This window comes from Trachinotus anak, unplaced genomic scaffold (genome assembly GCF_046630095.1).
Source record: "Trachinotus anak isolate AG129_WGS33_773 ecotype Australia unplaced genomic scaffold, CSIRO_AGI_Tana_v1 ptg000034l, whole genome shotgun sequence".
Classification (NCBI taxonomy): domain Eukaryota; kingdom Metazoa; phylum Chordata; class Actinopteri; order Carangiformes; family Carangidae; genus Trachinotus; species Trachinotus anak.
In genome coordinates, this window is record NW_027273885.1 from 7,716,224 (window position 1) to 7,735,855 (window position 19,632).

The following is a 19,632-nucleotide window of genomic DNA, read 5'->3' on the forward strand; positions in this document are numbered from 1 at the left end:
GCTCCACCCTGCCAACACATGGACTCCACAAGACCTGAGCAGGTGTCCTGTGGTATCTGACACCAAGACGTGAGCAGCAGATGCTTTAAGTCCTGTGAGGTGAGAGGTGGCGCTGCAGGGTTGGACTTGTCCTACAAGTCCCCAAACACCCCGTCACCAGTCTGTGATTTGTCCCCCTCCACTGTCAGTAGGTACTCACCACTGTTGACTGGGAGTCTTAATGTTTCAGAGACGCTCCGACCCAGTCGTCTGCCGGTGCCGGTTTGACCCTGGTCAAAGTGGCTCAGGTCTTCACAGCTGCTCGTTTCTCCTGCATCCAACACGTTGACAACAAGAACCAGCTGTTCCCTCACTGTCTAATATATCCAGAGCTTAAGGAGCACCGCTGTTACAGATAATCAACGTGATTCGCTTCACCTGCGAGTGGTCGGGATGTTTGGCTCATCAGTGAATGTTCATATCAAACATGTATTATGTGAACCTGCTGTAGTTTCAATGGTGTCTGTCAAAAGTTGATAGTTCCTCTTTTCACAGGTAAAACCAGCTGTGAATCAACTTGAATTCATGTCAGTTACAACTGAGTCCAGCAATCACAAGATTTCACAGGAGAAAAGGTTGAAAAACATCAACAGAGATGTTTCAGATCACTTTTTGTTGTGTCTGTGAGTTTGGACAGATTTCAGCTTTGTGTTTGAGTGTGTGTCACAACTTTGTCGGACGAAGGCTTCAAACCCTGGTGACTTGTGGTTCCAGCACTGACCCTGAAGACCTGATTGTGTTTTCTCACTTCAAGGTCAAAGTGAGCAGCTGATCCATCACTGTGTTGCTTCTGTCACCGTTACCAGACATCCACACTTCCTTTCAGAGCTGATGCACTTCCAGTGTGGAGAGCACCATTACTTACTGCTGACATTTAATTACCAAAGTAAAGGAAACTGATCCTTTCTCATCCTCTATCCATCCCTCCTTATCTTCGTCCCACTGCTGCTCACAAAAGTTAGTTTCCCACAACACACTGCTTCTTCACTCATCCACCTGCATCACACACACTCCACACGAATAAGGCTCCTCAGCCGCATAAGAGCAGTGTCAAAGAGAATCCAATAGGTCACGACTGACTGATCCAAACTACAATCGTCATGGTGAAAGTGAGAAGGGACGTGTGTGAAGATATGAAGGTCTTTCAAGTAAACTCAGATATAAACTCAGCTGTTTGACAATCTACACAAGTTAAATGGCATATGCCCTAAAACACACACACATTTCATCAGAGAGGCCAGCATGATGAAATGACTCCTACAGAGGAGCTGACAGTCCAGCAGCCTCCACATGTTTCTGCTCTCCTCTACGACTCTGCTGAGAGGAGACTCTCCTGAAGCTGTCAGCAGGACCATCAGCCTCTGCGGCTGCTCTGTGCATGAAGACTGCTGCCAGCTCAGCTCAGACACACTCATCACTAACTTCACTGAGAGCAAACACAGCTCTGCTGGAGCAGGAACCTGCTCAGAGTCAGAGGCTTCTCCATGAGCAGCGCAGCTCTCTCCGTCCTGTCAGGTGTTTCCAGGAAGGGACGTCCCTTCACATACCTTCACACCTCGAGTCAGCATCAGACGGACAGACGCACAATCAATATCCCCGGGAGATGTAATTTCCCTCTCAACTCCGGTGTTTCCTAGTGGAAACCGCCAGCACATGAAATGGAAAAGAATGAAAACGACCCCTTGCCTTGAAATCCAAAGAGGAAAGCGACGCCGGGGATCCACACGGTGTGTATCCAGAAGTAAAGCATGGTGTCCGTCAACAAGGCTCCGCGCTCCTCCCGACGAAGCTGCGCGTCCAGCGGTTAATTTCCAGAAGAGAAAGCTGCAGATGAAGCCGAGCGGAGGAACAGATCCCAGTCTGAGCGGTGCTGATGAACACAAGAGCTGGAGACTCTGTCGCTGCTTCCTGTGCTGCTTTCACACGGACATCAGCGACCTCTACCGACACTTTCATCCAGAGACTGAGTCTGTGGGAGCTCTCTCTCTCTCTCTCTCTCTCTCTCTCTCTCTCTCTGTTCACGGTCCAGGACTGACAGCAGGACTAATCTGGACAAGTCCAACTCATTTCATTCAGCACCACAACCATGATTTGTCACATGGAGGCTCTGACTCTCTCTCCTCTCAGCATATTTACTGCTGCACAGTGAAGCCAGTGAAGAGGAGGGGAAGGGGAGAAGGAGGCAAAACAAAAGTGTTTGCTGCTCACTGCTGGGATGTCACTGTGGCAACAACCATGTGTAGTTTAAATACATGGTTTCAAGTCGATTCATGCAGGAAACAACATGAACCACACTCAAGTATCTGCCTTTATAATTATAACAACATGAACTGAGGACATGGAAATTTTGCAAGAAAAGAAAAGTTTCTGTTTTTGGTGTGAATAATATGAGTTCCCATGTTTTATACTTTTGACGTCTAATTAAACAATAAAAGATGGATGTCTTCTGAGTATACAGTCCTTCTAGTGTATCTGTAGGAGCTGCTTAGTCCCATATGCACAGTAGTGTACCAATATATGTCAGAGTGCAAAGTGAAGACGGTCTAGTTGGTCTCATTGGAGAAAGCCAGTTATCTATGTGCATACAAGTGTGGTGTTCTACCCAGGAAACCCTGACAACAGATTTATTACACTGAGTTCTCTCAGAGCCGCTGAAGCTGCTGCTTGAGTTTGTATTATTCACTCTATCTGTAGTGAGACCATCAACACAAGACCAGCTTTTCATTTCAACACAGGTTAGAAAGTACAAACGACTTGACAGAAACAAAAGTGCACGTTTGTCCACCAGGTGTTTCCATAATGTCACTGCATGTTGTGGGTTTAACTTGGTTTTTGGATCTTCGCCCTCACACAGAGAAGACGCTGCTGCTCGGAGATGGAGATTCTATTATTGTATTTGTGTTTTTGTGTGTTTGTGGTGTCAGTTTTGTTTCCTTTTAGTTTCCATCTGTGAAGCTTCCACCCACGAGGCCTCATGGCACAGGTGGACTGTGTTTGCAGAGTTTATTCACATTCTCCACCTGTTTCCATCACACTGCTCATTTGTATTTTAGACTCAGAGGAGAAGAAAACTGTTTTCATTGTAACACGCCAGCAGCAAGAGAAACAAAACAAATGAATCCCATCAAAACAATCTGATGGAAAATATAGTTTGAGTCAGAGTCAGAGAAGTGAGACGCTGATTCTCAGAGACAAGTCAAGTCTGTTTCATGCTGGAGTCAAACTGCAAAAGCCATTGGTCAGATGGATGATATGTAAATGATTTCTGCATACACACTGCGTGTGTGTGTGTGCGCGTATGTGTGTGTGTCTTCAGCCTATAATTTTCTACACTTTCTCCAGGTTTTACACTTCTGCAATCAGAGAAATCACCACTTTAAAAGCACGTCTTCCTCATTAGAGAGAAACTTCTGCACTCATGTTACAGAGTGCAGTCCACTCATGTCTTCTACTGAACACTAAGTTCAAAGCTCCTGACCTCTAAGAGTCTTGATTCATAATTAATTTCCAGCCCACAGTGTTTGTGTCCTCAAGCAAACCTCTGGATGTCAGTGTGTCAGGCCGATGTTGGTGAATCTGGGGCTGTACTGACTGTGAGGACAAGATGGGAGAACTTTTAGATACTGAGGAGTCAGTCAGGACTGATTTGATAGACAGTCCATGAACAAAACTGCTCATCATCATCATCTAACTGCTCCTCATAGCTATGATCTGCATGGACTGATGTTAAGCTGCTCATGGTGAATACTGATCTTTTAAAGTTGCACTTGTTCTCAGTCCAGCTCCCCTGCACTTCAGTCCTCCTCACTGACTCTAGTGTTGCAGTGTGCGGACAGATGTGTTTGATCCAGATGCTGTAGAACAGCTGCTTCTCTCCAGCTGCCAGAGAGGAGTTTCAGTGTGAAGGTGTAATGCATTCACACATGGTTCACACTGCACTTTCTTCACCAAGGTCAGTGTGGTACCAAAGTCGTCATGACTCCTCCTCTTTGCATCATGATGATTCCGACTCTGTCAGTTGCTATGACGAGCAGAAAGTCTCAAAGTGCAGCCTTGACTCTCCATCCATCAAGTCTCAGGATACAGTTCAGAAAAGATGTGTATTGATCTCATGTCTAAATTTGACACCACATCACACGGCTCTCTTTCTCCACTCTGAGCTGTGACCTCCAGCAGTGGATCATTTACAGTAAAGTTGCAGTCTCTCTGTGATACTTGTTCTCTGATGCTAATGACTCTTGGAGCTCTAGTTTCCTCTGCTGTTGGTCTCTGCCCTGAATAAAGAGCTCCTCTGTCTATTTCTAGTGACTCCATCCCAGTGGTTTCCATCACAGCAGACCCCCAGCTGATTACCTGTGACTCTGCTGAGAGCATTGATTTATGACTGTTTTGCTCTTATTATTCTTCAGCTCTGTGCTGCAGCACTGCAGCTCTCAGCTGACATGCAAAACCTGTGAAAGCTTCTCTGAAGACCTGGTTTTAACAACACGTTGCCCCTGACAGAGGCAAATGACTGGAGCACAGAGCATCACTTTCTGGTTCAGATGCAGTTGAAAGTGTGTTGGTCTCTGTCACTGGGCCTTTACTGCACAGAGAGAACTGGGTCTCATCATTAACAGAAACAGTCCTAAACATCCAGGCAGACAGAGGACAACTGGGTCTATGTCTACAAAAATGAAATTAATGAATTCAGAGAAAAACAGCAATGAAGAGGATTTTCTCTCCACCTGACTTCCTCTCCGTTAGAGCAGCTCCACCAGCTGCAGCGTCTGGTCATTGAAGTGTTAGAGGAGAAGAAAGACGATCGACAGCCAGTTCAGACTGAATAATGGGATTTGTGTTGGGACTCTTGGTGTCAGTGCTCAACCATCTGGAACAACAACAGCAACAGATGAAGAAAAACATCCACTTCGGTAATGGATCATCAATTCACAACTGTAATTAGGAATAAATGTAGCTACAATTAAAAAAAATGTGTCATTGCTCTGAAAAGACAATATGAATGTCACTGCACTGTCAATGTATCCAGGGGTTTTTCTCTCCACTTCAATCAAAAACTGAAACTGTGGTTTATCTTCATACAGAGGAAGAGAAGTCGCCACAATGTCTTTAATCCAGTTCTCTGCTCTTGCAACAAAAAGACATCATGAATCTGACACTGAGTCTGCGGTGTGAACATCAGTGTGTGTTCAGTTTGTGTGTGTTTGGGTAGAACACACATATAATCCTTGATGGAGGCTGTGGATATACAGGATGTGGAGGTTTGGATCAGCTGTATTTCTGAACTGACTGAGGAGAAAAGCAGAGAGCTCAGCTGTTCTCCTGACGATTCTCCTGTTGAGTCTCTGCAGACTTGTTAGCTCCTTCATTTTAACATCTCTTGTCAATCACATCAACATCACCAACCATGTCTGACTATGTTTCTATTTTATGTGTAACTTTGACAGTTTTACACTTTATTTCATTCTGTCAAGCACCTCAATTCAAACCACACAGCAATTATGTCATATTTTCTTCTTCTTGTTTTGAATGGTGACCTGTCTTTTTATCTCCCTTGCATTCCGCTGACATTGATAACTGTGTTTGAGATGTAATGACCTACAGTTCTAATGTTCACCTGTCAGTCAGAAGCATTTCTGTCATCACGCTATAAAAAGCTCCTTGACGACATTGTTACAAGCTAAAGTTACTGACAAGCTGCTGGACTTTAGTCATAGACATGTGTATCATTAACATCACTGGGCTCCATGTGGCAGAACTGTTACTATAGAAACGTGTAGCCTCAGTGGCATCCATGTGTCACACTGCAACCATTAACAAAGAGAGAACGATGAGGGGATATGTGACCCTTCTGTTGTTCTGAAATGAAGTGTTTGTGCGCAGTCATCATTGTGATCTCTCTCTTCTCTCACTGAAGCACGAATCATGAATAATAAAGCTGACACTGCATCGGCTGAAATAAAACACATGAGCTGTAGCTGCTTAAACTCACAGTCCCTGAAACAGGAGACTGTTAGACAGAGCAGGAAAAGGCTGGAGGAGAAGCTCAGATTGGAAACAAAGAAAGTAAACATTCAGTGTAGTAGCAGTGAGGAGAAGGAAAAATGTGAGAAGCACAGCAGAGCATCATAGTTTAGCTGTTACAGTGTGAAATGCAGCAGCCTCAGAGTCCTTCTCACCACACTATGGCAGCAGAGAAGGAGGTAAAGGAGGCGCAGCAGCCACAGATTGACTCCATGCTAATTACAGGATAATTGTTCTCACACTTGTTTGATTTTAATTACTGTTGCTGACTCTCAGTAACTAACAGAGCATTTATTTCCAAATAGCAATCACTCCAGTACAGAGTCACATTATCCAGTCATGTAACAGGACTGACTCTGTGGAGTCGTCTTCCCTGATCCAGCCTGTCTGTCTCATCCACATCCTGTGAGACTTTCTGCTCGTCAATAATCCCACCATCATAAATGATGATCCCTCTGTGCTTTCACTCCAAAGTGGTGGTTCTGCCTCAGTCCAGCCAATCCAGCAGCTGAAGACTCTTTACGCTGCAGATCTATTCCCAATCCACTACAGCAAGAGAAACAACACAAGTGAACAGTGTGGGTGGAAAAATGTTGAATATCACCTGACACTTCAAACAGAGAGAAGCTGAACACTTCACACAGAAAATAAAAGTATCTCAGAACGACATAGAGAAGAACGAGAGGAAGAGAAAGTGGGAGGACGGAGAGAAAAGAGCACATTCTCTACAAATCTGATCTCACTGGTGACTCAGTGCTGACAAAGAAAAACAGTGAGGAGCTGAGAGAGAGAAATGAAGGAGAGAAACTTTACAATCCAACAGTGATTCATCACGATTAATGAAAACTACCTGATACTTGAGTCTTGAGTGTTCAGCCAGTGAATGAAAGACATTTCTTTCTGTTTTAGAAACCATGAAAGCAAAGCTGACATTCTACATTTATCACATTTGGATGACTAAATGAGGGTTTTTGGAGCACCTGATAATCAATCTGAAAAAAGCAAGTTCTTTTAGTTGCACAGTTGTTGAAATTTCTTTAAGACAACTATACTTCCTGAGCTTTCACTCATAAGTCATAGAAATGAACAGGCACTGAGCACAGTCTAAAATAGAAGCTTCAGAAATGGGCTGAAAACGTTTCATATGATGAAGGAAATGTGAAGTTTGTGTGGCAGAATGAAAACACTTCTTTACATCCTCCACACATGATGATGATCAAACAGCTGCAGCAGCACTGATGACTGAAGAAGTTTAAGATTTTTTTCACAGATAAAATTGAGTGTGTGACTCTGATGACTACAAACAAATTCCAGCTGTAGAAAATGAGGTGATATCTTCTTTCACATAATCAAACAATCAAGTTTTAGAAATTTCCCAATGTAAAAATCAATGAACTTGTACCTGCTGCATAATCAGACTCATTACTACATTACTCCCTGCACAAGCAGCTGCAGATTAGCTAACACTTGTTTGCATAATGTCTGTCACTGTTCAGTTAGGAAGAGTAAAGAAGAAACAGGTGGTAGAAGAAAGAAAAAAACAACAATAAGGAGGAAACGGAGGAAGGTGAGAAAAAGATGAATAATTATTCTACCTGCTACGGAAGCCTGTCAGTGCCAAACAAATGATCCTTATCAAGAAATGCACCAACCAAAGCAGCTTGCCTCATCTTCAAACCCCATCTGCTCACACAGTTTTTGAAAAGTCAGATCAAAATGAAAAATGCATGATCCACTCAAGATGGAGAAAAATTACCACATGACCTGGAGGCTTTAAATAAATGTAATAAATCTGTGAAGGTTCAGAAAGTTTTCAGTAAAATTTCACAAACTGCTGTCATAGATCTTATTTAAAACTCTGTGTATTCATCTTACACAGCTGCAGCAGGACAATAACAACGACATGACTGAAGGAGACATGAAGCTTTTGGAAAACATGGAGACATATGAGAGGACAGGACCAAGGACTGGACACTGAGGGGACACACATCATCTCTCCGGCTGACCAGGAGAACAAACACTGACTTCACAGTGTCACAAAGTTCACATCATGTGAGGATGTGGTCTTCATTTACACCGAGGACTACAGAGCAGCTATAAGCTACATTTGTTGAGAAGCAGTTTGTATTTTAAGTTTGATTCTGTCGGCTCTCTTGATGAAAGAAATTTCATTTGTATTATCAGGTGATTAAACGTTAATTTCATCCATTATGAACGGTCGTCAGTTCACCATCTGCTGGCAGACTGTGTTGATCGGCTCAGCAGAAGTGTTGTGATCTAACAGGGTCAGACAGGTGTGGACACATGCAGGATAAAAACAGCTCAGCTCCAGTGAAGGTAGCTGAACTGGAAACAGGTTCATACACACACCTGCTCTTGTGATTCCATGAACACCAACAGACAAACACACAGATGTAGTTATGTTTGCTCTCATGCATCTTGGCTGAAAGTTCAAAAGTTCAAAGGTCTTAAATTTAAAAGTTCATTCTAGACCAAATAAAACAACATGTGAACACTAATGAGAAGTCATCAAGTCAAAACAGATACTGAACTCACGTGTAAACAAATCCATCTCTATGACGACTGAGTGAAGTCGACCCACTGATGAAGAGCATGTGATATGGTTGAAAAAGCTAGTAAGTGGACCTTGAGTTGGGAGCGGTTTGGTGTCAATCATGAATTTTAGTGTTAATGATGTTATTTAAAAATCAGTATTCATGTTTCCTGATGTGCATTTATGCAGATGAAGTGTGATGGAAAACACTGCCTCTTATTCACTATATTAAAAACTCACATGGTGGAACCACTTCGAGCTTCTCCTTCCTCCACCTGTTTGTCTCCTCCTTTCATCTGTCCCTGTGTCGACTCACTCCTTCCTCACCAACCTGCAGCTTCATCTACTGTGTTTCACTCCACCTCCTTCATTTCACCTTCAGCACCATCTTCACCCACAGACTACAGATGCAAATGCATCATGCAGCAAAGTTGCACATATTAAAGATAAAACACAAAATCTCTCCGTGCTCCTGACGTCAAAAACATGCTCCTACACAGAAGCACTCTTGTTCTGCAGACAAACACACTCACAGCCTCCTACAGGCTGTCCACACTGCTGCTCTCTGTGTCTGTCACATCACTCGTCGCCACTTTGTTCCAACACATATCACAGTGCGAATATTTTTATGAAATTGTTTGTCTGTGAGAAGACACACATACACACACTGTTACACACTCTCCACCTGTTGTGTGGTTGTGTCAGGACTGTGTGAAGTGTGGAGGCAGTGACTGACTTCTCCTCTCTGATTGGTTCCTCTCAGCTGCCTGTCACTGACTCTTCATCACACAGTGTTGGAGGTTAGAGATCTATTGACTGAAGCTGGAGCTTTGAACAGTCAACAATGTGACAAACAGTGTGAAGTGTGCAACATGTGAGGAAGAGTGTCAACGATGTGAGAAAGCAGTGCGTTATCAGCCTGATTCTTCAAACCTCTGAGCCAATCACATCATCAGGCTGAGGGATGAAGCTTGTTCCACTTATTCTCTACTAATTCTGTCCTTTAACAAGTTTTTAGTTTAATAAATTGTTATGAACTAATGGAAACACAAAGACACACCCCAGTCATTTCAGCAACAGCAGCCAGACATCTTCATCATCATCAGGCCTCTTCACCTCACTCTGACAGAAACATGCAGCCCAGTTCAGCCTCTGTAAACTCATGTTAGAAACTTGTAAATATTTGATCATTGATTTTTTTTTTTCAAGGTGAATCTGAGTCACAGTGAGATTATTACCCAGTTTGCAGCAGCACGATAATGGTGAATACACACACATTACTGTTAGCATAGACAGCCAGAGAACAAAACCTCACACACAAACACACACACACACACACACACAGCTACCTAAACCATGAAATGATCTCGTCTGAACACCACTGTGACAAATCAAACTGTGAAATTCCCTCTGACGTCTCAGTGGAACATCAAGTGTTGAAATGTGTAGGAGGCAGCTGTTGTTGGTGGAGTCACAGATGTTACAGTAACAAACAAAAATCAGATTGGGATAGGTGTGTGTGTGTGTGTGTGTGTGTGTGTGTGTGTGTGTGTGTGCTAATGTTGGGGGACTGTGAATACACTGATAATTCATGTTCCTGCATCACAGCTGGTTTTGTAAAGTGCTTTAAACAGGAGGTGGAAATCTCTTCAAGCTGCCTGTTGTCACTTTATTCCAATCAAACCTGAAGAAATGTTGAAGTAATTCACTCTGTTGGTCCTGAGAGCGTGCCAGTTAGCATCCTGCTCACACAGGCTGTGATAAAGCCATCCACAGCTACATAGTCATCTTACACACAGAGGAGAAGTGTCTGAGCAGTCTGTGTTACTCCTGACACCGTACAGGGGAAAAGCCCTGTATGACTCGTCGTGGCTGAGCATTATGCAGATCGCAGTGAGCTGAGCTGACAGGATGAGTGGCTGAGCCAATAAAGTCTGTTCACAGAGCAAAGCCTGTGTGAAATAGTAATGTATACAGTATTTAATGTGGAAGCATCTGACGCTGCCCTGTCAAGCTCATAAAATGAGCTAATTTTAATAACTTAGACTTTCTTAGATGATTTATAATTAGCTGACAAATAATGCAATTAAATACATAAATACATTAACTTAATCTATGATTTTTACTCACAAATCTGTGTGACTGTGACTGAGGCTGTTGAGTTGTCTGATAATGAACATGAGAATCTTTCCCATCTCTATCAGTGACAGATCACATATGACATGAAGGCAGCACATCAGCACAAGCATAAATCAGCACAGTGGATTCTGGGATAGTGGCGGCTGCAGCAGATGTTGTTTTGTTCTCTCAGCTCAGTTAAAGAGAGCTGCATTTTAGCTGCATATTGAGGAACCTCTGAAATGGGAGAGGTCACAGCAGCTGGAATGAACAACAGTCATGATGGCTGCTGTTAGTGTTTTTAGTTCCACCTGTGATTTTCCTGCTCTGACCAGTCAACATGTGTCCTGTGATAAAAGGTGTAGAGGAGCACAGCTACACTCTGGAAATTATAGATGAGACACTCTGAACATTCACTAATAACAGCACAGACAACACTGCTCCCTTCAGCACCAACTCCCAAATAACAACACTTCAAGTCTTCACTGACTCTTCTTCTCTCTGTCTGTCTCTCTTTGCACTCCTTCACTCCGACCAGTCCCTGCAGCTCTGGCCTGCTGCATGCTGGGTCACACAGTGCTGTGAACTTGCCTTGTAACCTCACACAGCTCCCAGCACTACAGGATGTCACTGTGCAGCAGACTGGACCCAGTTCACACTGAGACCAGCAGATCTGCCCTGCTGACAGCAACCAGAGCTGGAAGCTACAAATTAGCTCAACCTCCACCACTAGAAATACTCACCAGCTCAGCATCAGCACTTATTAGAGACGAACACAACTGCTGCTTCATTATTACTGAGAGAAAGATGAGTAGCAGACGGCAGAAGCAACAAAATGACTGGTGAGTCAATAACATGTGAAGGCAGAACCCACTGTACACACTGTGCATCACAGAGGCACAATACAGGATGAAAGCTGATTGGTTGAATATGTTGACTACTCAGTTTTTCAAAAAGGAGGTTTTCAACACGAGCAGTGAGGAAAAGCAAGAAATCACAGTGAATAAAGATTCACATGAGGAAGAGCAGAAATGACGGAAAGAAAGATTATAATTCTGAGAAATCCTTGTTGAAATATTTGTCTAACTGAGTTTCACAGCATGTTATATACTCTTCCATTCACCCTGCAGCTACAAATAAAAAAGGAGTGTCTGATTGTATCTGTTTCATCTCTTTCTCAGGTGCATTTACATCCGAACAGCTGCATGCAAACAGTCGTACAACACTAGTACAGTATATATATATATATATATATATATATTTATATATACCAGATTTGAATTATCTGTTGTGTTTTGCTGCACATGAAGCAACAACATGCTTCAAATGAAGAGCCTTAGATATTTGGCTCCATACAGTAAGAGCAGCAGCGTTACACACATGACTGGTTCTTCATGTCCATGTACAGTAAGAAAAGAGGAATGAGGTTGCTTGAGGCTAATTTACAGCCAAACTGTACTAAACATCTACTGTGATCTATTCTAACAAGCTTTAAATCCAGAAACTTTATGCAAAATCATTGACTAGAAAATTAGAGCAGAAATGTGCAGCCTATGGTTCACATCAGCAGCCTCATCTACATAACAGGACACACACTGCTAATTAGAAAGCATACAAGACTGACAACAAATCCCACAACGGGGAGTGAGCTGGCATTCAGCGAAGCACGCCAGGTGTCCAGCAGCACTGTGGAGCTCACAGCAGGGAGGTGGAAATAATGTCTGCATGCATGAAGAAGTCCAGTGGTGGCCTACGCTTCTCTGCTGTGCAGTCATCACTGTGGTAATTATGCTGCACAACACTGCTGTCTGGACAAGAGCATCCTTACATGATGGAGGGAGGAAGACGAGGAAGATGAGGAATGTCTTCAAATTGTTTTCACATTTTACACACAGGCAAACTCAGTGTGGTTTACATGAAAACAACAGACAACAAAAAGGATTAAACTGAGCCTGCATTAAATGTTCATCAATCCCTGACTCACCCACCAACACTCACACATGCACACACAGATATCATCTTTCTAACACAACACACACATGAAACAGAACAGGAAGCTGCTCAAAAGCTGAGGAGAAAAGCAGCACTGAGAGCTTTCTGTTAAATGAGGTACACACTGGAGCACAGCTGAGGTCATCTGGCAAGCTGTTCCACAGACTGGAGCATTAAACCAAGAAGAAGTTTCACCACACTCCACTTTAATCCCTGAAACACACCAGTGTGAGACGACCTGAGAGACCTGTTGGGCTCATAAGCTCTGAGCAGGTGTGAGAGGTGATGTAGAGCGAGAGCATTTAGAGCTTCATAAACAACAAGCAAATCACTGAAGTCAGTTCTAAAGTCATATAGAGGCTGATGAGGTGATCTGAGAGCTGGTGTTACACTCAAACCTGAACATGAGACCTTCTGTGAACAGACACTGCAGTGATACAACCTGTGACACACTTGCTTTCAGCAGATTTCTTTACTCTGCAAAGGTTCAGTAACATGACAGACCAGGACCAAGAGGACCACAACACTTTCACAGTCTGAACAAGCCACATGTATTATTGAACTTACTGCAGTGTATGTTACTGTTATGGGGGGTGGAGATCAGCAGCTTGTCAAGTTGGTTCACGTGGATCCTGACTTCAGATGGTTGCAGGTTCAATTCCCCGTGCAGACAGTGTTCAGTAGTTGCCAGACGAGCTGCCTGCTGCTTAGTGATGGACCAACAATCCCAGAGTCTGTTTTCTGGGAGGCAACAGGGAGCCTTCCTGCCTCCAGGAAAACACACATCTCCTCTTTACAGCTTCTTCGCTGTCAACAAACCTCCACAGATTGCAAATAAAATATGTTCAATAAAACCAGTAGAAGAGCAGTTTTACTGCAGAAGAAGAAGTGGTGATAATTATTATGTTGAGAGACAACTGAGAGTCTCCTCTGTGCTTAGGAAAGACAATAACCTGATACATGAATCCCTCTTCCCTTCCAGTTAGTTGTACTGTTATACAGATTTTTACACACACACACACACACACACACACACACACACACACACACACACACACACACACACACGGCCACAAGGTAAAATAGCTGAGAGTCATAACCCTCCCTTTCTCTCATTAACATCAATAATCTCTGCAAACTGCTACTAATACACCACTACATGAATATGCAGGGATTCTCTCAGTGTCTGTGTCTAAATATTGGATGTGAGATGAAGTCTGCAGGCCTCGTCCTCCCTGGTGTAACTGAAGTGTAAATGCTCATTGAGCAGCTGTAAATACATGTAATCCTACAGAGCCCTGGGTTGGCAGCATTAGAGATAAAACACACCCTGAATGAAGAGTCTACACGAAACTGACTTCACTTCATGAAACGCTGATGTCTGAATAGAAAATGCATTCATTAGGAAAAACAGTGAGGAAGGAAGATGACTGTGGGACATTTGTACAGAGCAGAGTCACTATTACTGTGATCTCAGGCAGGTCGAGACGACTGAAGACACATTAGCAGTAAATTATATTAAACACGTTTCTATTCTCTCCATCTCATTTACATTTGTGTCTCTGAGTTCTCAGTGTCTCATAATTCAGTTCATTTCCATTATGTCTTGTGATTCCTTGAATGCTGAATAGATTTAGATTCACATTTACAGCATGTACAGTGTTAATATTTGGGATTTTTGCTGTGACCTCATCATTTCCTACAAACAGACATTAAAACACAGGAAAGTGACAAATATCAAACTTCCTCCCAGAGTAAAACTGGAGGTGCACATCAAAACACCGGATGCTTTGCACTAAATGTCTTCACATCAATACAAATACATCTCCATGCAAAAAGGGGAAACTGGTAACAGGTTATTTCCTGTGAATATATTACTTTAATATATAGGAGTTGAAAATGTCTGACTGCGCCTGAGGTTTGAACAGAAAAACTGATTTTGCTGCAGGAGGCGACAGATGAATTATCATGACAAGATGAAAATGAAAATGTCTGTTCCCTGTCTACCTTCCTCCCTGTTTCTCTTCTCTGCTCTGGGCAGTAAGGAAGGTGGAGTCAGCTGCTGTCAGAGGGCTGGAGAGAGAGAACAGAGTCTCTGAGACTAACACTGTGGTGAAGCTGATGAGGATCTGAAAAGGAAAATGTTGCTGTTGCATCTGACCCTTGACTGAAACATGCTGAGGCTGTCAGTCTTCTGGGATGTGGGTGTGTCACTGTGCAGTGAATTGCAAATCCCCACACCTCAGATCAGAGGATGTTGTTATAATCCTGAATAACTAAAACGACAAAGTCTGAGAGACTGTCCAGTGTGCAGATACCAGCGGGATTGTGGGTAAACCATGAGTTTGCTGCAGTGTGTAGAGATGTTGTCCTCATGACTTCTGTAAAATCTTCTTTTATGTTGTCTGACACGGTTTTCCTGCTGATAATAGGAGAAACTTCACACTGTGATTTGATGGAGTATTTGATTAGATATTATGTCATCATTCTCTCACACAATCAAAGTGGATTGAATAATGATAATAATCACATGAGGGGGGAATTGCTGAAGTGGATCAAATCCTCATTGATGTCCCCCTGTACATTTCCCTTCACAGCTGCCTCCATGGTAATGAGTGGAGTGGGCTGTGTGGCTGTGATCTGACTGGATCACACTTTCTTCCTGTGCCCAGTTTCTTGCTCCCAGACTCACCCAGAGTATCTGCTGCTCTTTGTCATTTAGCCTTTATCCTATGATGTTTACTTCTAAACAGAAATGCAGCATGTAATTATTCAAGTGGAGCCACTGTTTGTCAGAATTACTGCCTGAAAGGCTGAAGAGGGAAAGACTGTTTCCACTGAGAGACCAAACACTGCTTGATGTGAAAAGTAATAAAAGGTTTAGAAAATGCAGTGGAAGTCTTTGATGAATGAAGGATTTATGTGCAGTTTGCAGTGTTTCATCCACAAACATCTGCATGTGTGGTGAAAAGCTCCACAACAGGTTGAGCTGTGTGTGATCCAACACCAGGCAGGATACCAGAGGGATATCAAAACAATATGTCAAAATGAATGTTGTAGCAATGCACAGGGTTATGTGTAAGATCACTGCACATCAGCCCAGCTCTCTCTCTCTCTCTCTCTCTCAGTCTTGTATCTCACCTCTGGGGCAGAAATTCTGGCTCTTTGCTCCCCCACTGCCTCCATCCTGACCTGTGACAGGCTGCTCCTTGTCCTTTGCCATGGCTCATGCTCGTCAGTTGCCTCAGTGGTGGGAATCTTGATGCCAGCCAGCTGAGTGACCTTTGGCAATGTGACAGTGTGTGTGGAGCTGTGTAGGTGTCTAACCTTGGCAGTGTCTCACTAAACAGATCATTGCCAAACAATATGAAAATAAAGGAGAAAACCTGCATCAAACCTAAATCAGTGTCAACAAAAGTGATACCAAGATGACATCCAATCACGGATACAGCAGCAACAGACTGAGAAAATAGAGGCGATACAGTGAAGAACCTGAGGTCTCCACACAGCAAAATGACACAACCTGCACTGACACATCTGATCTTTCCTCCTTTAGACTCTGAAGTTAAAGATGAAAGGTTTGAGTTTTGACTGAAATCAGGAAGAGTGTGTCAACCTGGAGACAGAATTTAGAACCAATGACTTGTTACTTGTTTTTGATATATTTGAAAAATGCCTCGCAGCTGACCTGAACCCGAACCCGAACCCTGACCTAAACCTAGTTCTAACCATAACTCTAAAACCAAGTCTTAACCCTCAAAATGTGATTTGAAGGTGTCTCAAAAAGTGAGGACCAGCCAAAATGTCCTCACTCTCCCAAAATGTCCTCACTCTGTTAGTAAAATACTTTTTTTGTATGTAGCACACACACACACACACACACACACACACACACACACACACACACACACACACACACACCATATTTTCACTCTCTGCTGTTTTCCACCTTTCTCTTTTTCACAGATGACTGTGACCTTCAGCAGTCGAACAAAGAGCCAATATTATGCTGTTGCGAAATTACTGTATAATGCGCACACACACACACACACACACACACACACAAACAAAGGTGTCAGAATATTTTTGCTGTAATCCACATTTTAACACAAAGGGTAAAAGTAAAAGTCTCATCCATGTACAGATTGTTTTTTCTTTTTCAGGGTCTGGTTTGTTTCCCTCAGTTACCATAACTGTATTTGTTGTTTTTTGAATAAAGTTTGTGTGCTGCTGCTCAGCTCACAAAGCTCCAGCACCACGGACAGCGCTCCCTCCAACAGCACCTCAGAAAAGAGCTTCCAGCTCCTCAGACACTGATTCTGATGGAGTCTCTGTGAGGACAGAAACCTGAACCGTCTTCAGCATTTCATTTCATTTTGTTATAAAGGTCAACATCTGCATGAAAATAAAAACAATAAAGTTTTGTCCTTCCAGCAGCACATGAAGCTGATGAGGATAGTGGAGTAATAAATAAATTCATTACAGCTGTTGTGTGTTACTGCGCAAAGACAACAACTATTTCAGTTCATTGCTTCCTTCATCTCCTACAAACAGCCTCATGCTGCTATATGTGTATCATCCTGTGAGTACTACTCCTGTGAGTCTAATTAAAGTTTCATTCAGTGTAGAGTACTACAGTACAATTCAAGTACTGAATGCTGAGCATTATTCACAACCTCTGACAGGAGAGAAACAACATTGAAAACAGGCAGCTTCATCAGTGCTGCAGGAAAAAAGCTTCTGTGAAAAATCTCAAAGCTACTTTTGTTCTGAGTTTTATTTTCCCCACATCAGTTTTACTGTTGTTTATTTTCTAAATAGTGTTTCAATAAAGCTTTGAGATGATGACTCTACTGAGTGGATCTGAATCTGTTTGTTTTTGTGTTTGTTAAGGTGAGACAAGATCAACCAGACACATTTTTTTTGCTGCTGCAAAGACTGAAATATTGATACTAATGACAGTTATTACTGTATGATATATGATTGATCTCATTTATTTCTTTGTGGGTCACTTCTGTGCAGATGTTACAATTAACATTTAGTGTCTTCATCCACAGAAACTTCTCCACTGGCTCTCAGAAGACATAGACAAAACGCAGAAGCTCCTATTTACCTGAACACCAGGACACTGATTCACTTCCTCTCCTCAGAGCTGCTCAACTGTACATGGTGTTTAAATCAACTGTCAGACAGCTGCATTTAGCAGACACCTCAGAGCCACAGTCGAGCGTCAGTCGCAGCTCGTCTGAAGAGTCCTACAGCAGCAGCCTGAGCAGCTCAGAGGAAATAAAGTGAGGCAGGACTGGCGAGGAGGAATAAGAGTGGCTGGAGGAGGTCAGCTCTTTGTTGAAGGTCAAAGGTCATTCTGGAGGGCAGTGACCCTTCAATATGAGAGACTTGTGAAACCATTATAGACCTGGGAATGCTCACTAGAGAGATCATTACTCTAGCTGGGAGGAGAGAGAGAGAGAGAGAGAGAGAGAGTGAGAGAGAGAGAGAGAGAGAGAGAGAGAGAGAGAGAGAGAGAGAGAGAGAGTCGAGTATAATTGTTGTTATTATTATAGTAGTAGTAATAGTCGTATTACTGCACTAGTGCATTAGATGCATCACATTCCATAACCAGACTGTGATTGGCTGTTTGTCAAATCAAACACATGAAAAGAAGCTGGGAAAGGCTGCAGCTCTGCTGCAGTCAAGTGTTAAAATGCTTCAAGGTAACTCAGCCTTTCCACTAAATTGTTTTCGCTTTGCAATTTGGTTCTTATTAAACCAGTGTTTTGAAAAATCTAAACTGAATATTGACACCAGCAGCACTTTGATAAACAGCTATTATGTCCAATGGTGCCTCCGTATTCAATCTATTCCACTCCAGAAGGAAAATAATCTTTCATTATTCTTTAATAAAAAAAAACTGGAGCTCAAATCTCAAATTGATCTTTTTGCCTCAGCAACATACATGCAAAGTAGAAGTCATTCATTTATCATTCTGCTCTCAAAGATGCAAACAACCTTGAAAAAGCTGCAGACACAAGGAATAATGATAGAAACCTCATTTATTGGTCGTCTCTGAGCTGCCACTCTTTTGTTTTTCCATCACATATGTGAAACTACCATGATGTCCTGACTGGAACAAGCTGCTCATTTTCTCCTCTATATTTCCTTCACATTACATGTGTCATTCAGCAGCGTCTGTCGTGCTTGTAATCAACATGACAGTGATGAAGTCTCCCTCTGTTCATGTTCAACACATTTGTTGCTTCAACAGCAGAAAGTCTCTTTATCTGTCAGTGTTTGGAGGAGAGAGCATTCCTCTCAAATCATAGCTGTGTGTTTGTGTGTGTGTCTGTTATGACGAGGTCGAGAAGTTATCTGGGCAGTTCAGATCTTTTTATATACGGTCTATGGTTCAGACCAGTGTTTGTTTAACTTTATTCACTCTGTGTTGCCCTGTCAACTAAAACCTGATTGAAATAATCTACAGTCATGCCAGACGTCGCTCTAGTTAAGGAGTGAACAGAGGTTAAAGTGGGCGTGGTCTGTCCAGTGCTGAGGCGCTACATCAGACAGACGCCACTTTCCACCCACTCAGTGACACAGTGGACTGATGTGTGGTCAGGTGGAGGATGGAGAAGTGAGGGCCAGGCAGCTGATGTTCATCATGTAGAGGTGCTTTTGTTTATTTTATGCACCTTACAACACTTACCCACATCCACATTTTTCACGCGCACGTCATGCACTTCACACTGACCTACTGACTGTCACACCCCATGCTTTAGGATTTTTTGTTTACAATTATATTTTCATTGTTTCTTGCTGTTAAATAAATACTTGTGTTGAAGGTTAACAGGGTGTCTCCCTCCTTGTCATGGCTGTAAGAGCCAGGCTGTGACAAAGTGGGGGCTCGT

At 42.8% G+C, this 19,632-nt stretch overlaps 1 protein-coding gene across 2 annotated transcripts in view; it reads right to left on the minus strand.

Moving 5' to 3' along the window:
* The window catches only part of lsamp (limbic system associated membrane protein), a 509,337-nt gene that overhangs the window by 381,027 nt on the left and 108,678 nt on the right, over positions 1-19,632 (minus strand). The window contains exon 1 of one of the 2 annotated variants that reach the window (XM_071471506.1): positions 1,726-1,944. The exons of the other annotated variant lie outside the window; for it this stretch is intronic. Within the exon in view, the coding sequence (XP_071327607.1) occupies positions 1,726-1,789 (64 nt within the window). The 5' untranslated portion in view covers positions 1,790-1,944. Of the gene's footprint in view, positions 1-1,725; positions 1,945-19,632 lie in introns of those variants that run through there. 2 annotated transcript variants of the gene reach the window in all.